The following is a 21031-nucleotide window of genomic DNA, read 5'->3' as shown; positions in this document are numbered from 1 at the left end:
TATTCATTTTGTATTTTCAACATTTTTACTATATCACTCTAAACGTGTCTCCTTTCCTCTCCAGGAGAACACATCTGACTGCGGGCGCGGCCACTCCTTCCGCCCCTCCTTCCAGACCCTGCTCACGATTCAGCTCATCCTGCTCTATCCAATCGCCAGCACCCATATTCTGCCCCTCCTACTTTAATTTTCCTCTTGTCTGCTCCCACCAGCTATGTCCATCCTAAAGCCCCCGCCCTCTCCCCTCTATGCCCCGCCCCTGCTCTAGTCGTAGGTAATAATGGGACTTTCTGCCACCTGCAACTCGGAAGCCCTGAGTACCGCACTACTATACCCAGCTAGCTTCTATTGTTGTCTCTTAGTGACGGTTGCAGGACCTTTATGTCCTCAGCGAGTTACCTACCGTCATCCATTTGAAGATATTTTGGTGGTGTTCCAACCACTACAATCACCAGAGGCTGTCAGAATAGAAAAGGTCCCACCCACATCAACAGGACAAGTGAGAAGTGAGAAGTGAAAAGACAAGTTGGATGCCATGTCACAGAGCTCCAGCCGTCATGGATACAGCAGAGTTTAGGTTGTCTGTTTCCGCCTCTGTTAGTCAGACGGGATGAGGAGACATTGCCTCCATCGCTCTCATTCATCTCTGGTCTGCTCAGAGTCTCACCACTCTGTCATGTGTCTCTCATAGGGGGCTACTGTGCGTACCATTCAGCCATTTATAGTTACTGTAACAAGAAAATTAAGGTGAAAAAATTGCTTTCAAGTATACAAAAACATACAATTATAAACTGTTGAAGTGATGAGTATTCAAACCATATATTAGAGTATTATTTGCAATGGAAGTTGTTAGGTGTTACATGAATTTATTTATGCACTATATCTACTTCTTGCCAAGATGAGATAGACTTTTCATGTGGTCTTATTTGTATAGCCAAATTAGTGAGCGGAAAAAGAAAAAGGCAGAAACGGAAGCTGCAGAAATAGTGGTAGAAATAACTGAGATTTTAACTGACAGTGGCTGAATACCGATTCTTCTTGTGGGTCCTCTACTGTTCTTCACTTGAAGTTAGAACTTTTTCTGCCCCTGGAAGCACGGCACTGTATATATAATCATTGTAACAAATGGTAATATGGAACTACTCTATCAAATAGTAGTCTTACAAAGAATTACATCTGACGTCTTTGGTCATCCTAGTTGACTAATATTAGGTAATGAATAGGTAATTATGTGTCCGAATCAGACAAAGCAACTTCTAACTTTTCCCTTGCAAAATAAAAAGGAATACTTGCCTACTCCTATTTATTAGGGATCGGTATTTAGCCTCTGAAAAGTCTGACCGTTTCGGCTTCATTGCTGTAGGTGGTGTATAATACAGTACTATCCTTTCTGATCAATGGACATTCTGACATCTGCTACAGATGGATGATGTAGGACCCCAGTGACAGCTAACCCCTCTGCCAATCCTCATACAGCCGCTCCACCATGTCCGCTAATGTTCCTAGGACTGTATTTGTATGCGCTTATAACCTGTTGCCACCACAACAGATAAACAAATATCTATTCCGACTGGCCTATAAGCATCTCATTTTAGATGCGGGTGGGTTTTGGCAGACCTTAGCTTGTATTACCTTTGACAGATGCTGTATAACTTCAGACCATTTGCTGCTGGGAGATTGGGGCTTAACATTTCTCGTATAAAGAAATACAGCAAAGGTCAGTACTACTTATGGTGACGACTGAACTGCAGTCAGGGTGTGTAATCCATGTCATTCTGATCAATTTGAAGTGAAATGTCATTAAACTCCCATGTTTAGGAGCCACTCTCTGTTGTCATAGTGCCTTGGTGCACTGTTTTGGAAAGCATTGGCTATAGAGCTACTGTGCAGTACCTTTATAGAACAGCCACCCTAATGGCTGTGGAGCTACAAGATTTTTATAGAGCCAGTCTATTGGCTATCTATCTACAGTAGCTTTATACACCATATTGACTAGGAGGATATTGTATGTTAATGTCCAAATTGGCTGTGGCTATTAGCTGATGTACCGTACCAGGGCTTACTGATTGCCACCATATAATGTTGCTGTACAGTACCTTTACAGGGCCATCTATAAAGCTACACTATCAGTATAAAGCGACTTAACTGGCCACAGATCTACCTTTACAGAGCCACCTGACTGCTATCGTTGCATTTCTGCCTGAACCATATGTGCGTTTGTGTTTGTGTATGGGTGTATGTTTGTGTTAACCCTCAAAGGGAATGTCTTTAAAACTGAGAGGATGAGGAATGACACTTGTTGTAGCGTAGCTGTTTGTTGTTCCAATTCCAACGAGGAAGTGTTATATCAGACGTAAATATGGAGATAAAAATGATCCAATCCATTTTCTTCTGACCGGTTTTCTCAATATATTGTCACGAGGGAGCTGCATTCACAGAGGTGTTCAAAAGAATGTTTAATATGTCAGTGTTTTTCTGTTTCTAAGGCAACATAATGACAAAGCCTCTCTTAATGCCTTAGTGTTCTATCAAGCGCTAATTCAGTGTTCTCTCTCACACACACACACACACACACACACACACACACACACACACACACACACACACACACACACACACACACACACACACACACACACACACACACACACACACACACACACACACACACTCACACTCACACACTCTCTCAAATATTTACTTTTCTCCGAAGACTTTCCCAATCCAGAATGTTGAGCTCTGAATTTGAAGGGGTTTAGATTTTCATGTGTTCGTTCGTCTATATAAAACGATGTGAGTTTCTTGTACACATGCCGCTTTGATTCCTGGTTGGAATGGAGGACTTCCATAGTTTATATTTAACTCTGAATCTGTGTTGACTCTGAAATCCCTCCACTTCTCCTCGCTGTCTCAGTTTGTTAACGTGGACACATCCTAAACCCCAAAACCTCCTTTACTGTGTAACCATAAATACACACATAATGTACTGTACAGTGAACAATATCATTTTTGGCAAGACAAATGTTAGGTAATTGCATCATTATCTCAATGAAAGACTGGGCCAAAAAGATATTCTGAATCTGTAATTGGCTCCTTTCAATGTATGGGTTCACCATTTTAGAAATGACTCTTGTAGTTCTATTGTATTCTATCACAGGAATTGTTTGTCCCTCTGTAGATCGCAACATTCACATGTAACACTAACAGTTATTATACCTACACATGCACAGATGGGGGATGTTCAGCTCTAGACTGAAGTAAGCCAAGGATGTTTATTCCCCCTTGTGGGATGTCAGAGGCCAGCTCAGGGAGTGGGTCTCCACAGATCAGCATGGAACCGTGTCAAACAGAAGGTCAAAGAATCATGAGTATGTCTGTGTGTCCCCGAAGTGGACACAAGAGTGTGCTGAGGGACACAGGTCTGTTTTCTGTGGTTTGCGAAATTTACTTTTGCCCCCAAAAAATAAAAAATAGGAACAGCTTGGGGTGAGAGGAAGGGGTCTGCTTTACGGCCAGCCTCAAAGGGAGGGTCTTCACGTGGCTCCTCCCCTGCCCCTCCTTACCCTTGCCGTGTCCGTGTAGGTGCGTCTCTGTGGGAAAGACACGTATGTGATTCTGTAGTCTGTAGTCTGGTGCTATGTGACCATGTTTGCCAAATGTGTAAAAAAAAAAAAAAAAGTAAAATCTGTCAAATTTTAAGTGAAGTAAAAAATAGGAATAAAGTAAAGATAAGTTTGAGATCTGAAATCAACCGTTTTTGATTTGATTTTTGATTTTTTTTGTGTGAGTGTATGTGTGTGCGTGGAAGATTTAGCTCCCTCTCTCTGGGCATTGGTCCATGTCGCTCCATTCTTTTGTACTGATGAAGCAAAAAAAAAAAGAAGAGGGCAAAATTTGTAAAATATTGTGTCTGTGACTCCTTGTAAAATATTTTCAAATTGTTTATTACAGAGAATCAGTTATTAAATAATGTTCATATTTTTCACTTCATTTCATTGTGTGGTGTTTGTTTTTGCATTTGTAATAGCAGGACTCATGTCAGGTACATACATCCTGTATAAGCTACAAACACACAGTACGAGTACAGTATATCAGCAAGAGCATAACGAGTTGTACTGAACCACAGTTACAGGTCTCCAAAACACCACACGCTAGTCTTTGATAAAAATAAATCTAGACTAGCTTTTGACAAATTAACAAACAACATACAGTATCATTTTTTTTTATATAACTAAATGTTGGAGTGTTGGAATAGGAATGGCCGTATAGTGCTGCTTCCATGGACAGATATCCCAAAGACACTGAACAACATCACAACGTATTGAGAAAGTCAGTGAGAGCTCTGTGCCACGTGGCCGGGTCGTCCAGATAGCACGGATGTCCTGCTCCTTTCATCACCGCAACCTTGTGATTGGCCAGGCTCCTCAGGTTGCTCAGAGAAACCTCTCCAAGCTGAGCATCCTGGTCTCCATAGACAATCAAAGACGGAGTCTGGAATGAAAGTGGAGGTGGTTTGTTCAAATGTTACCCGGTGTCACATACAATGGCCGCGATTCAATCTGAGCGCGGGTTGTATACGACGCAGCTTTTGAAGGAAATTGCCTTTGAAAGCGGCATTGTCTACAACCCGCGTTCGGATTGAATCCTGACTAAAGTCACACAGCACCGAAACACAAGGCATGTTTCATAGAAGCAAAATCAATGTTTGCAACCAACCACAGAAGAGAAAACAACCACAGAGGAGAAACCAACCACAGAAGAGAAACCAACCACAGAAGAGAAAGCAACCACAGAGGAGAAACCAACCACAGAAGAGAAACCAACCACAGAAGAGAAACCAACCACAGAAGAGAAAAGAAAGAGCAGAGAGCTATAATCCCTCAACACACACCTGTATGCTGCTGTACTGCTCTGCTGTGAATTTCTCAGTGCAGATGGGAGCCACAGGGATGTAAGCCCGGACCAGAGCCTCGTGCTGGAAGAGGAAGGGCAGGGAGTACATACCACTCAGGGAGGGACTGACCACCACCACTGGCCCCATCCCCAGTGCTTCACACACCTGCTTCAGGAACCCACCAGGGGCCAGCTCTCCTATAGCAGAGGGGGCTACTGCTGACTTAGATTGGCCAAAACCTGGGGGTGGGGAGAGGGGAGAGAAAGAGAGAGGTGGGAGAGAGGTGGTGTTACAGGTCAGAGATTAATTGAGTAATACATTCTCACTTACTAGTATTTACAACCGAAGCTCACCTGGTAGGTCGATGGCCACTGCACGATAGCCAGCTTTGGCCAATGTCTCCAGTGTTCCTATATTGAGCCAGTTCTCAGATGAGAAACGGATGCCGTGCAAAAGCAGGACAGACAGATGGACTTCACCTGTGGCCGGTTCAGCTTGTCTGTAAAACATAGGGGCCTTGCAGGATTCCACATGCAAGCTCCCTTCTGTCATTTTAGCAGCACACATCCTATGAAGGAGGATTAAAATAAAAAATTATATAAATTGGGTGGTTTGAGCCCTGAATGCTGATTGGCTGACAGCTGTGGTATATCAGACCGTATGACAAAATATGTATTTTTATTGCTCTAATTACGCTGGTGACCAGTTTATAATAGCAATAAGGCACCTCAAGGGTTTGTGGTATATGGCCAATACACCACGGCTAAGGGCTGTGTCCAGGCACCCCGTGTTGCATCGTGCTACAAACAGCCCTTAGCCGTGGTATATTGGCCATATATCACACCTCCTCGGGCCTAATTGCTTAAATATATCATTACCAAACATCAGAAGACTGTGAAAAAGTTCAAGCCGAAGTCTATAAGAATGACATAATAATAATTATAACTAATGAACAACTAACTATACTTTAGAATTGGCTTTAGTAACAAGTAAATCCTTGCTCTTTTAGCACGTAATAACAATATTAGTGTAAGTATTAGGACCTCAAAGAGGTTTTGTCACAGACTGGGTCTTTTCAGGAGGAAGAACCACACGGACCTGGATGTGGTATTGGAGTATGTGCAAAGTGAAATCAACGGTAACAGATAAATGCAAGACTAAAGATGGTTGCATCTCCATGAAATTCAGAGAGGGTTTGTAGTAACACAAGACACTATGCGAAAGATCTATAATCAAGCTGTTCACTCAATTCTCAAGGCGTGAAGCTTAGGCGCGCACGACGCCCATATGGCTTATCAACTCATTTGACAAAGTGAAACCATATGGTATTGCAATAAATGGCTGCATAGATACTTTAGGCATTACTGTATGTTGTGTCAGTCCGGCTTCATAGACTAGACGTGACATAGTAAATGTAAATCCAAGACACTCAAATTAGTATGATATGTTACAGTACGTTTGGTATGGTTACATAAGACAGAATGTTACTTAAGCAAACTTGGTTGGGGTGGATTGGTGGGCGTATAACGCAAACGTCTAGCAACCCAAACGTTGCGTGTTCGGATCTCATCACGGACAACTAACGTTTTAGCTAATTAGCAACTTTGCAACTACTTACTAGCTATTCTGCAACTACTTAGCATGTTAGCTAACCCTTCCCCTAACCTTAATCCTTTAACCTAACTCCTAACCTTAAACCTAACCCCTAGCCACACCAAATTGAAATTCATAACATATCATACGAATTGCAATTTGGAACATATCATATGATGGAGATTCACAAATTAATACATACTATACAAAACATATCAAACTAATGGGCGTGGCGCAGATTTACATTTACTATGTTACGTCTACACCTGAGTCCAGGTTGGTTTTGTCTTTGGAAACCTTGTTACTAAAGCCAATGCTAAAGTAGAATTTCACAAGGCATTTCAACTTTCATCTTGAAATATAACTGCGACTTTTTTCTCAAAAGGTATACTTTATTCTCAAAAATTAAACGTTATTCTCAAAATTAAATTTGGACATCATTCTCAAAATATTTAGACTTTATTGTTGAAGTTTGATTTCGAGTTTTTAAAGCACTATCTGTGCAATACCAAACCAGTCGGGTAACTTGCGGGGGGGGGGGGGGGCAGGGTGGTCAAGACCCCCTAATATTAGAGACAGGCCAATTTGACCCCCTCAATAATGCCATGATGAATTTGATGGATTGGGAGAGAAAAAATTCCCACCATAGTTACTGGCTTTCTGTGGATTTACACACAGTTCTACTGCTGCCAATTATGCTTTTGGTATGGCCTGGTCCTCAGCGGCCATTGTTTGTGAAGGGAAAAAAAGTTGCGCACGGCTTGTAACACGGAACCCAAACCGGCTGCGCGCGTGCGCCATCGAGCGCTATCGTGCATAAATGTATTTTGCCCCCCCACACCAAACGCGATCACAACATGCTGGTTAAAATATCAAAACAAACTCTGAACCAATGACATTAATTTGGGGACAGGTCGAAAAGCATTAAACATGTATGGCAATTTAGCTAGCTAGCTTGCACTTGCTAGCTAACGTTAATTTGTCCTATTTAGCTAGCTTGCTGTTGCTAGCTAATTTGTCCTGGGATATAAACATTGAGTTGTTATTTTACCTGAAATGCACAAGGACCTCTACTCCGACAATTAATCCACACATAAAACGACCAACCAAATCGTTTCTAGTCATCTCTCCTCCTTCCAGGCTTTTTCATCTTTGAATTTATATGGTGATCGCATTAAAACTTTCATTGTATTACCTCGACAACCGGCAACAAAGTTCGTCTTTCAGTCACCCACGTGGGTATAACCAATGAGGATATGGCACGTGGGTACCTACTTCTATAAACCAATGAGGAGATGGGAGAGGCAGGACTTGCAGCGCGATCTGCGTCAGAAATAGGAACGACATCTATTTTAGCCCTTGGTGTCGCAGATGCTCGTTGGCGCACGCAAGCAGTGTGGGTGCAATAATTGAATAACATGGATTTCTATATTTATTTTGCGACGCTCGCGCACGCGACGTGTCCGGTCTGGTCAGCATGTAAGGAGAACGGAGCAATAGCTCCTCTTTCTCTCTCTCTCTCTCTCTCTCTCTCCTCTCTCTTCTTAACAAACCCTTAATTATGTGAGATAGCATGTAACAAATAAAGAAGTACAGTAAATTCATAAGCACGAATAAGAATTATATAGAAAAGGATATTTTTCAAACGGCGAGTTTCTATTGTGAAGTAACCAGATGTGCATCTCGCGTGTGAGCGGTATTTCTCTCAATGAGGGATAATTGGTAACAGTTATATTGGGCTCAATTTTGTGAAAGACGACTTTGGTAGTATTATAAACTTTAAAAAAACTGGTTTCTATTAGGTTACATCATTTGAGAAGGACTGTTTCTCTGAACCTCAGGCAGTAGGCTCAAGCATGCCTGTTTCTCTCCCCAGTCAGAGGCAGCATGCCTGTCTCAGACTCTGACCAGCGGCAGCAACCTATCCTCCTTAGTTATGTTTAGAAAAAAAATGTGAATGCCAAAAATTGTGGGGGGAAAGCACTCATGTTTATGCAACCTAATAATCACTCTAAGAACACTCCCAGAACCAACTTTATATTTTATTTCAATTGAGAAAATATACAAAATAAATTGGCCCACCCTAGTCATAATTGATAGGGATGCACCTGACATTGCACAGCAGTATTTTGTTTTGTATGTACTGTTTCTTGATGAGTAAAATGTATTCTATTTTATGGGGAGTTTATGGGGCATGGGGGGAGGGGCATATGATGTTCCCCCATGATGAAAGGGGGCCAAAAAAGTTTAGAAAGCTAGGGGTCTAAGACACTGCATCTCAGTGCAAGAGGCGTCACTACCTGGTTCAAATCCAGGCTGCATCACATCTGGCTGTGATTGGGAGTTCCATAGGGCGGCGCACAATTGGCCCAGCGTCGTCTAGGTTTGGCCGGGGTAGGCTGTCATTGTAAATAAGGATTTGTTCCAAACTGACTTGCCTAGTTGAATAAAGGTTAAATAAAAATCTAGCTAATGATTAGCACAAATACAGATGGGAAACCCCATGCTTTAGCCTATTTCTTTATAGCCACTATGCTACATTAGTTGGGCTACAGGTGCTATTGCTAAATAACACACCAGCCTGAATAAAAGGACCAATGTGTTGTTAGGCACATTTTTGGAGTGGAAAATTATATTTTAATGGTGTCACCATCATTTTATTTTCATTACTTTTGGAGTAGAAAAGTCACTAGAGCTGCATTCAGTAAAAAAAAATAAGTAATGCAATGTTAAATTCCAGTGGCGTGCCGTGGGCCTGGGGCCTGGGCCTTCAGTGAGGTACTACACAGTCCCGCCCGAATTAATCCACCTCTTATTACCATCATTATGATGCCATGACTCTAGACACTATACATTTAGACAGAAACACAGTATAACCAGGCGTTGCGTCACCTTGATATTGACAAATTGACATTTTTGGGTAAACAGTGTTTACCCAAAAACATGACACAATCAATGAGTCTTTTCAATATTTCCCTTCACCTTTTCATTGTGCAGCTCCGTTGCCCTGTGCGCTTGTTTTTTGAGCTGTAGATCCACTCCGGTGTCCCCAAAAGTTTTCAAAAGCACAATTGCTTGTAAGTGCCCAGCCGTACTTTGGAGTCTCGTTGCTGCCTTGGTTAGACAACTCAAGTTTGCAAAGCCAGTGTGGCTCCAAACACCAAATCGATCACTTGCAAATAATAGGCATTCCCAGCAGTACAGTTTGCAGTGCTTCTCGGAGCCTGTGAGCCATTGACAGCGCTCGTAGTTGAAACTTTGAAAGTGGCTTTCCCGCCTGTGACAGGCTTTGTGGCGTCGGGCGACCTCTCCTTACAATGTCAAACTTTTCTTGAAAAGTTCGTCTTGAGAATGGCGTTATAATTATATCCTCGACCAAATCGATATCTTCTCCTCCTTCCGCCATTGTGGGTTGAAAAAACAGCTTAGTAGTACGTGAATTAATTCGTAGCAGTGCTTCTCGGAGACCTCTCCTTACAATGTCTAACTTTTCTTGAAAAGTTCGTCTTGAGAATGGCGTTATAATTATATTCTCGACCAAATCGATACCTTGGTTAGACAACTCAAGTTTGCAAAGCCAGTGTGGCTCCAAACACCAAATCGATCACTTGCAAATAATAGGCATTCCCAGCAGTACAGTTTGCAGTGCTTCTCGGAGCCTGTGAGCCATTGACAGCGCTCGTAGTTGAAACTTTGAAAGTGGCTTTCCCGCCTGTGACAGGCTTTGTGGCGTCGGGCGATCTCTCCTTACAATGTCTAACTTTTCTTGAAAAGTTCGTCTTGAGAATGGCGTTATAATTATATCCTCGACCAAATCGATATCTTCTCCTCCTTCCGCCATTGTGGGTTGAAAAAACAGCTTAGTAGTACGTGAATTAATTCGTTTATCAAATTCAGTTTCCTAGATCTGCATAGACCTGCCCATAGGACCTGCCTCTCAATATTGGTAATCCAATCAAAAGACGTGCACGCACTACGCCTGCTAGCTGGCTCCTGTGTAACACTGGAGCCAGCTAGCAGGCGTACAATAGCCAACTCTAAAGCTGATTGGTTGACACTAAATTTTCATTTCCATTCACTATAAGCTACAAGCGCCCGCACTGTTGATTCTGAAGGCCTGAGGGCAGATTTTAGACCCCTGGCAACACATGATGGCTGAATATGATTGGATAAAAGATCTAACATAAAGACCAGCCCTCCAAATCTCAACCTGGGGCTGGAAGCAGTGCAACCAAGAGGAAAGCTATGAAATGAAGAGTATAACTCTTACTCTGGGGAATAATTTAATACATATTTGTGGGAAAATATATTTTAAAAAAAAATATATATTCTGATGATGTTTAGGCCAGCAGAGAAGGCCTTGCAGGCCCTGACGGCCCACCACTGTTAAATTCAATGGAAACAGTGCCTTTCTGAACGACCAGTTGAAAAATAAGGGGTTGGGCTGTGGGTTCAAAATGCACAGGTGCCCTTCAAATACGTCACTCATTGTTTCAAGCTACACCCACCAAACGGAGCAAACATAGGCTACCTTTTCAAGAACGTTGAAGAACATTTTGAGGAAAAGTGTTTCAGTGCAACCCATTATGCAATGTAGAAAACGTTCAATCGAACTGAATGGACCCCAGAACTGACTTTCTCATTGTCGTTCTACAAAAAAAAAAAAAATGCCAATAGTGGTTACTTCCTGAACTGATAGAGTTAGACCAACAGTTTAAAGTACTTCAGTTTGTATTGATTATGGATCCCCATTCCTGGGGTCCAGCAAAATTAAGGCAGTGTATACCATTTTAAAAACATTACAATACATTCACAGATTTCACAACACACTGTGTGACCTCAGGCCCCTACTCCACCACTACAAAATATCTACAGTACTAAATTCATGTGTATGTATAGTGCGTATGTTATCGTGTGTGTGTGTGTGTGTGTGTGTGTGTGTGTGTGTGTGTGTGTGTGTGTGTGTGTGTGTGTGTGTGTGTGTGTGTGTGTGTGTGTGTGTGTGTGTGTGTGTGTGTGTGTGTGTGTGTGTGTGTGTGTGTATGTGTCTGTGCCAATGTTTGTGTTGCTTCACAGTCCCCGCTGTTCCATAAAGTGTTTTTTAATCTGTTTTTTTAATCTAATTTTACTGCTTGCGTCAGTTACCTGATGTGGAATAGAGTTCCATGTAGTCTTGGCTCTCTGTAGTAATGTGCGCCTCCCATAGTCTGTTCTGGACTTGGGGACTGTGAAGAGACCTCTTGTGACATGTCTTGTGGGGTATGCATGGGTGTCAGAGCTGTGTGCAAGTAGTTTAGACAGACAGCTCGGTGCATTCAACATGTCAATACCTCTCATAAGTAAAAGTAGTGATGAAGTCAATCTCTCCTCCACTTTCAGCCAGGAGAGATTGACATGCATATTATTAATATTGGCTCTCTGTGTACATCCAAGGGCCAGCCGTGCTGCCCTGTTCTGAGTCAATTGCAATTTTCCGAAGTCCTTTTTTGTGGCACCTGACCACACGACTGAACAGTAGTCCAGGTGCAACAAAACTAGAGTCTGTAGGACCTACCTTGTTGATAGTGTTGTTAAGAAGGCAGAGCATCGCTTTATTATGGACAGACTTCTCCCCATCTTAGCTACTGTTGTATCAATATGTTTTGACCATGACAGTTTACAATCCAGGGTTACTCCAAGCAGTTTAGTCATCTCAACTTGCTCAATTTCTATATTATTGATTACAATATTTAGCTGAGGTTTAGGGTTTCGTGAGTGTTTTGTTCCAAATACAACGCTTTAAGTTTTAGAAATAGTTAGGGCTAACTTATTCCTTGCCACCCACTCTGAAACTAACTGCAGCTCTTTGAGTGTTGCAGTCGCTGTAGTAGCTGACATGTATAGTGTTGAGTCATCCGCATACATAGACACTCTGGCTTTACTCAAAGTCAGTGGCATGTCGTTACTAAAACATTTTTTAAAAGCAAGGGGCCTAAACAGTTGTGGTTGGAATATATTGACACAATTATCAGGAAAGTTTTGGATGTATTTGCCCTTCAGAATTCACCAGAAACAAGCATTTATTATCATTACTTTCACCTCCCAGGGGGGCATGACCCCCCTAGAAGGGTGTTGACCCTGGAACCCATTGACCCCTCAGCTCCCAGCTGTGCCCTGGACACCATCTGTGAATTGATCGCTCCCCATCTAGCTTCAGAGTTTGTTCTGTTAGGTGACCTAAACTGGGATATGCTTAACACCCCGGCAGTCCTACAATCCAAGCTTGATGCCCTCAATCTCACACAAATCATCAAGGAACCTACCAGGTACAACCCTAAATCCGTAAACATGGGCACCCTAATAGACATTATCCTGACCAACCTGCCCTCCAAATACACCTCTGCTGTCTTCAATCAAGATCTCAGCGATCACTGCCTCATTGCCTGTATCCGCCACGGGTCCGCGGTCAAACGACCACCCCTCATCACTGTCAAACGCTCCCTAAAACACTTCTGCGAGCAGGCCTTTCTAATCGACCTGGCCCGGGTACCCTGGAAGGATATTGACCTCATCCCGTCAGTTGAGGATGCCTGGTCATTCTTTAAAAGTTACTTCCTCACCATATTAGACAAGCATGCTCCGTTCAAAAAATGCAGAACCAAGAACAGATATAGCCCTTGGTTCACTCCAGACCTGACTGCCCTCGACCAGCACAAAAACATCCTGTGGCGAACTGCAATAGCATCGAAGAGCCCCCGCGATATGCAACTGTTCAGGGAAGTCAGGAACCAATACACGCAGTCAGTCAGGAAAGCAAAGGCCAGCTTTTTCAAGCAGAAATTTGCATCCTGTAGCTCTAACTCCAAAAAGTTCTGGGATACTGTAAAGTCCATGGAAAACAAGAGCACCTCCTCCCAGCTGCCCACTGCACTGAGGCTAGGTAACACGGTCACCACTGATAAGTCCGTGATAATCGAAAACTTCAACAAACATTTCTCAATGGCTGGCCATGCCTTCCTCCTGGCGACTCCAACCTTGGCCAACAGCCCCGCCACCCCCGCTGCTACTCGCCCAAGCCTCCCCAGCTTCTCCTTTACCCATATCCAGATAGCAGATGTTCTGAAAGAGCTGGAAAACCTGGACCCATACAAATCAGCTGGGCTTGACAATCTGGACCCCCTATTTCTGAAACTGTCCGCCGCCATTGTCGCACCCCCTATTACCAGCCTGTTCAACCTCTCCTTCGTATCATCTGAGATCCCCAAGGATTGGAAAGCTGCCGCGGTCATCCCCCTCTTCAAAGGGGGAGACACCCTGGACCCAAACTGTTACAGACCTATATCCATCCTGCCCTGCCTATCTAAGGTCTTCGAAAGCCAAGTCAACAAACAGATCACTGACCATCTCGAATCCCACCGTACCTTCTCCGCTGTGCAATCCGGTTTCCGAGCCGGTCACGGGTGCACCTCAGCCACGCTCAAGGTACTAAACGATATCATAACCGCCATCGATAAAAGACATTACTGTGCAGCCGTCTTCATCGACCTGGCCAAGGCTTTCGACTCTGTCAATCACCATATTCTTATCGGCAGACTCAGTAGCCTCGGTTTTTCTAATGACTGCCTTGCCTGGTTCACCAACTACTTTGCAGACAGAGTTCAGTGTGTCAAATCGGAGGGCATGTTGTCCGGTCCTCTGGCAGTCTCTATGGGGGTACCACAGGGTTCAATTCTCGGGCCGACTCTTTTCTCTGTATACATCAATGATGTTGCTCTTGCTGCGGGCGATTCCCTGATCCACCTCTACGCAGACGACACCATTCTATATACTTCCGGCCCTTCCTTGGACACTGTGCTATCTAACCTCCAAACGAGCTTCAATGCCATACAACACTCCTTCCGTGGCCTCCAACTGCTCTTAAACGCTAGTAAAACCAAATGCATGCTTTTCAACCGGTCGCTGCCTGCACCCGCACGCCCGACTAGCATCACCACCCTGGACGGTTCCGACCTAGAATATGTGGACATCTATAAGTACCTAGGTGTCTGGCTAGACTGCAAACTCTCCTTCCAGACTCATATCTGGTGACAACTCGTTCGTCCAAGGTGGCTTAGCAGTTCAGACGTCTTTTTCTGTTCCGTATTGTCGTGTCCTGTATATATATATATTTACACCTTTCTTCGCATATCTTTTATTTATTTTATTATCCAAGAACTCAACTACAAAAGCTTTCCTGCAAAAGCTTTCCTGCAACCCGCTTCACCAATTACAAAAAGTATTATTTACCTCAATCTGAAAATCCATCGTGGAAGCTAGCCAGGGGCTAATTCAGAAGCTAGCCTGAAAGCTAACCAGAAGCTACTCCGATAGCTAGCCAGAAGCTAATCTGTAGCTGCCCCGAAATTAGCCGGTTTGCTGGCTAGCGTTGGTGTTTCAGCTGCCCACGTTTAGTGGTCATCAGCTATTCCTTTAGCTCGATAATCTACCGGCACTTTTGTGCAACGCGACTCGGACCGGAGCATTCCGGGACTTTTTTTCTCTCAGTTTCCCCGGATTCCAGCCGCAGGCTCTGGACACTTGCACCTTGATTTCGCAGCTAGCTAGCTGCAAACCGTGTGACTATTGGCTTACGTCGACCCCGGAGCAAACTCAAATCATTCTGGAGCTAGCCAGCTGAGGAGTTCCATCACCATCCGGACCCGTTTCTTTTGTTGCTGCTGCAGATACGGAACCCCACCGGGCCTTCACGACTGACTGCCGCGACTGACTGCCGACGTTATCTGCCCGAGGGATTTATCCAACTGGCACCTCCGTCCCGACGTTACCTGAACGCTCATCTGAGGCCCGCTAATCGTTAGCTGTCTTATCGGCTGCTATCTGAACAAGTATATCGGACAACTATTATTATTATTATTATTATTTTATTTTTTTTCCTTGGGTCACTATATCTATTTTGCCAATTTGGATTGATCCCCTCTACCACACGGAACCCCACTACACGGAACCCCACTAACCTACCGACGGAAACGCACGAGGTATCTACAAACAGACCTCCATCCTATGCTGCTACCGATAGCCATATACCCGGCCAGCTGTCTGGATCGCCACGACCCCAACCAACCTCTACTCACTGGACCCTTATTGATCACTCGATTAGCATGCCTCTCCTTAATGTAAATATGCCTTGTCCATTGCTGTTCTGGTTAGTGTTTATTGGCTTATTTCACTGTAGAGATTCTAGCCCTGCTCTCTATACCATATCCAACCTCTCAGTTCCACCACCCACATATGCGATGACATCACCTGGTTTCAATGATGTTTCTAGAGACAATATCTCTCTCATCATCACTCAATACCTAGGTTTACCTCCACTGTATTCACATCCTACCATACCTTTGTCTGTACATTATTCCTTTAAACTATTTTATCGCCCCCAGAAACTTCCTTTTACTCTCTGCTCTAGTAGCTCTAGGCGACCAATTCTCATAGCTTTTAGCCGTACCCTTATCCTACTCCTCCTCTGTTCCTCTGGTGATGTAGAGGTGAATCCAGGCCCTGCAGTACCTGGCTCCACTCCTATTCCCCAGGCGCTCTCTTTTGATGACTTCTGTAACCGTAATAGCCTTGGCTTCATGCATGTTAACATTAGAAGCCTCCTCCCTAAGTTTGTTTTGTTCACTGCTTTAGCACACTCTGCCAACCCGGATGTTTTAGCCGTGTCTGAATCCTGGCTTAGAAAGACCACCAAAAATTCAGACATTTTCATCCCCAATTACAAGATTTTCAGACAAGATAGAACGGCCAAAGGGGGCGGTGTTGCAATCTACTGCAAAGACTGCCTGCAGAGTTCTGTTATACTATCCAGGTCTGTTCCCAAACAATTTGAACTTCTACTTTTAAAAATCCACCTCTCTAAAAACAAGTCTCTCACCGTTGCCGCCTGCTATAGACCACCCTCTGCCCCCAGCTGTGCTCTGGACACTATATGTGAACTGATTGCCCCCCATCTATCTTCAGAGCTCGTGCTGCTAGGCGACCTAAATTTGAACATGCTCAACACCCCAGCCACCCTACAATCTAAGCTTGATGCCCTCAATCTCACACAAATTATCAATGAACCTACCAGGTACCACCCCAATTCCGTAAACACGGGTACCCTCATAGATATCATCCTAACAAACTTGCCCTCCAAATACACCTCTGCTGCTTTCAACCAAGATCTCAGCGATCACTGCCTCATTGCCTGCATCCGTAATGGGTCAGCGGTCAAACGACCTCCACTCATCACTGTCAAACGCTCCCTGAAACACTTCAGCGAGCAGGCCTTTCTAATCGACCTGGCCGGGGTATCCTGGAAGGATATTGATCTCATCCCGTCAGTAGAGGATGCCTGGTCATTTTTTTAAAATGCCTTCCTCACCATCTTGAATAAGCATGCCCCATTCAAGAAATTTAGAACCAGGAACAGATATAGCCCTTGGTTCTCTCCTGACCTGACTGCCCTTAACCAACAAAAAAACATCCTATGGCGTTCTGCATTAGCATCGAACAGCCCCCGTGATATGCAACTTTTCAGGGAAGCCAGAAACCAATATACACAGGCAGTTAGAACAGCCAAGGCTAGCTTTTTCAAGCAGAAATTTGCTTCCTGCAACACAAATTCAAAAAAGTTCTGGGACACCGTAAAGTCCATGGAGAATAAGAACACCTCCTCCCAGCTTCCAACCGCTCTGAAGATAGGAAACACTGTCACCACCGACAAATCCACTATAATTGAGAATTTCAATAAGCATTTTTCTACGGCTGGTCATGCTTTCCACCTGGCTACCCCTACCCCGGACAACAGCACTGCCCTCCCCTCTGCTACTCGCCCAAGCCTTCCCCATTTCTCTTTCTCCCAAATACAGTCAGCTGATGTTCTAAATGAGCTGCAAAATCTGGACCCTTACAAATCAGCCGGGCTAGATAATCTGGACCCTTTCTTTCTAAAACTATCTGCTGAAATTGTTGCCACCCCTATTACTAGCCTCTTCAACCTCTCTTTCGTGTCGTCTGAGATCCCCAAAGATTGGAAAGCAGCTGCGGTTATCCCCCTCTTCAAAGGGGGGGACACCCTTGACCCTAACTGCTACAGACCTATATCTATCCTACCCTGCCTTTCTAAGGTCTTCGAAAGCCAAGTCAACAAACAGATTACCGACCATTTCGAATCCCACCACACCTTCTCCGCTATGCAATCTGGTTTCAGAGCTGGTCATGGGTGCACCTCAGCCACGCTCAAGGTCATAAACGATATCGTAACCGCCATCGATAGGAAACAATACTGTGCAGCCGTATTCATTGACCTGGCCAAGGCTTTTGACTCTGTCAATCACCACATCCTCATTGGCAGACTCGACAGCCTTGGTTTCTCTAATGATTGCCTCGCCTGGTTCACCAACTACTTCTCTGATCGAGTTCAGTGTGTCAAATCGGAGGGTCTGTTGTCCGGGCCTCTGGCAGTCTCTATGGGGGTGCCACAGGGTTCAATTCTTGGACCGACTCTCTTCTCTGTTTACATCAATGATGTCGCTCTTGCTGCTGGTGATTCTCTGATCCACCTCTACGCAGACGACACTATTCTGTATACTTCTGGCCCTTCTTTTGACACTGTGTTAACAACCCTCCAGGCGAGCTTCAATGCCATACAACTCTCCTTCCGTGGCCTCCAACTGCTCTTAAATACAAGTAAAACCAAATGCATGCTCTTCAACCGATCGCTGCCTGCTCCTGCCCGCCTGTCCAACATCACTACTTTGGACGGCTCTGACTTAGAATATGTGGACAACTACAAATACCTAGGTGTCTGGTTAGACTGTAAACTCTCCTTCCAGACTCACATCAAACATCTCCAATCCAAAGTCAAATCTAGAATTGGCTTCCTATTCCGCAACAAAGCATCCTTTACTCATGCTGCCAAACATACCCTTGTAAAACTGACCATCCTACCAATCCTCGACTTCGGTGATGTCATTTACAAAATAGCCTCCAAAACCCTACTCAATAAATTGGATGCAGTCTATCACAGTGCCATCCGTTTTGTCACCAAAGCCCCATATACTACCCACCACTGCGACCTGTACACTCTCGTTGGCTGGCCCTCGCTTCATACTCGTCGCCAAACCCACTGGTTCCAGGTCATCTACAAGACCCTGCTAGGTAAAGTCCCCCCTTATCTCAGCTCGCTGGTCACCATAGCAGCACCTACCTGTAGCACGCGCTCCAGCAGGTATATCTCTCTAGTCACCCCCAAAACCAATTCTTCCTTTGGACGCCTCTCCTTCCAGTTCTCTGCTGCCAATGACTGGAACGAACTACAAAAATCTCTGAAACTGGAAACACCTATCTCCCTCACTAGCTTTAAGCACCAGCTGTCAGAGCAGCTCATAGATTACTGCACCTGTACATAACCCATCTACAATTTAGCCCAAACAACTACCTCTTTACCTACTGTATTTATTTATTTATTTATTTTGCTCCTTTGCACCCCATTATTTCTGTCTCTACTTTGCACTTTCTTCCACTGCAAACCAACCATTCCAGTGTTTTTTTAGTTTTTATTTTACTTGCTGTGTTGTACTCACTTCGCCTCCATGGCCTTTTATATTTTTATTTATTTATACATATATTTGTTTGCCTTCACCTCCCTTATCTCACCTCACTTGCTCACATTGTATATAGACTTATTTTTTTTCACTGTATTATTGACTATATGTTTGTTTTACTCCATGTGTAACTATGTGTTGTTGTATGTGTCGAACTGCTTTGCTTTATCTTGGCCAGGTCGCAATTGTAAATGAGAACGTGTTCTCAATTTGCCTACCTGGTTAAATAAAGGTTAAATAAAAATAAATAAAAATATCAAACATCTCCAATCCAAAATCAAATCAAGAATCGTCTTTCTATTCCGCAACAAAGCCTCCTTCACTCACGCCGCCAAACTTACCCTAGTAAAACTGACTATCCTACCGATCCTCGACTTCGGCGATGTCATCTACAAAATAGCTTCCAATACTCTACTCAGCAAACTGGATGCAGTTTATCACAGTGCCATTCGTTTTGTTACTAAAGCACCTTATACGACCCACCACTGCGACCTGTATGCCCTAGTCGGCTGGCCCTCGCTACATGTTCGTCGTCAGACCCACTGGCTCCAGGTCATCTACAAGGCTATGCTAGGTAAAGTGCCGCCTTATCTCAGTTCACTGGTCACGATGGCTACACCCACCCGCAGCACGCGCTCCAGCAGGTGTATCTCACTGATCATCCCTAAAGCCAAAACCTCATTTGGACGCCTTTCCTTCCAGTTCTCTGCTGCCTGCGACTGGAACGAATTGCAAAAATCTCTGAAGTTGGAGACTTTTATCTCCCTCAACAACTTTAAAAATCTGCTATCCGAGCAGCTAACCGATCGCTGCAGCTGTACATAGTCCATCTGTAAACTACCCACCCAATTTACCTACCTCACCCCCCATACTGCTTTTATTTATTTACTTTTCTGCTCTTTTGCACACCAGTATCTCTTCTTGCACATGATCATCTGATGATTTATCACTCCAGTGTTAATCTGCTAAATTGTAATTATTCGATTTATTGCCTACCTCATGCCTTTTGCACACATTGTATATAGATTCTCTTTTTTTTCTACCATGTTATTGACTTGTTTATTGTTTACTCCATGTGTAACTCTGTGTTGTCTGTTCACACTGCTATGCTTTATCTTGGCCAGGTCGCAGTTGCAAATGAGAACTTGTTCTCAACTAGCCTACCTGGTTAAATAAAGGTGAAAAATAAAAAATAAAAAAAATAACCTGGACCCCCCCAATTTGCAACACACAGTTACACCCTTGACCACCACCGTTGATGTATTTTTTTATCTTCACTTGGCCCTAATACTCTTCTGTACTTATCCTAAAGGCATGTTTAACGTTTATGTCATAGGAGGCTCTGTAAACGCATGTAGAGTACTACAGATGTCGCGTCATTAAAAACTATGTGATAAACGCATGTGTAAATCACATTCATCTGCTACATTAGGCCTGTTGGTGGCCGATTGATTGTAGCCTATGCAGTTCATATCTAGTGTCGGTATGCAATTGGTTGCGTGTGTGCCGTGCTGTGGAGAAAGCTATACTGTCGCATTCCATGTTCGCTTGGCCGAGCCACACACAATGAAATGTAGTCTGAGGATTCCTGGCAAGTTGTATGTAATCGATCTCCTGCGAAAGTTACAGCTCAAAGCGTATTGCCCAAACAGTGATCAAAGTTCACATTTTCTCTTTTAAATTTGCAAACACATTTATTCACAATGATTTGATTAGCCGAAATGTTAATGCATGTAAGATAAATATATATTTACCTTCACGCCGTCTGAGTGGCTTCTGTCTGAACGTAGTTTTCTTTGTAGTTTCACTTTTCAACGGAAAAACAGTCTACTGTAGTTGCAACCTGGATTCTACTGACGTCCAGTGGTGACCGGGCGTATTGCCGGGTCTCATAAATAGAGTGACTTGATCTACGCTACAT

General features: G+C 43.8%; 2 protein-coding genes across 5 annotated transcripts in view; one reads left to right on the top strand and one right to left on the bottom strand.

The window, feature by feature from the left end:
• Window positions 1-3990, top strand: part of LOC139535486 (voltage-dependent calcium channel subunit alpha-2/delta-2-like) — a 228217-nt gene extending 224227 nt beyond the window's left edge. For all 4 annotated transcript variants that reach the window (XM_071334921.1, XM_071334920.1, XM_071334922.1 and 1 more), the window contains one exon: window positions 65-3990. In XM_071334921.1, coding sequence (XP_071191022.1) covers window positions 65-187 — 123 coding nt within the window. In that variant the 3' untranslated portion in view covers window positions 188-3990. The remainder of the gene's footprint in view (window positions 1-64) is intronic.
• On the bottom strand, window positions 3929-21020 carry LOC139535491 (putative protein-lysine deacylase ABHD14B). Its single transcript, XM_071334931.1, has 4 exons — window positions 20865-21020; window positions 5248-5462; window positions 4892-5133; window positions 3929-4491 (listed from the first exon to the last, which is right to left on the bottom strand). Exons 2-4 carry the CDS (start codon window positions 5459-5461, stop codon window positions 4312-4314), a joined length of 636 nt encoding a protein of 211 aa, XP_071191032.1. The 5' UTR covers window position 5462; window positions 20865-21020; the 3' UTR covers window positions 3929-4311.
• Between the last annotated feature and the right edge of the window lie 11 nt (window positions 21021-21031).

The sequence above is a fragment of the Salvelinus alpinus genome, chromosome 12, assembly GCF_045679555.1.
Source record: "Salvelinus alpinus chromosome 12, SLU_Salpinus.1, whole genome shotgun sequence".
Classification (NCBI taxonomy): domain Eukaryota; kingdom Metazoa; phylum Chordata; class Actinopteri; order Salmoniformes; family Salmonidae; genus Salvelinus; species Salvelinus alpinus.
This window is presented reverse-complemented; position numbering and strand designations above follow the sequence as displayed.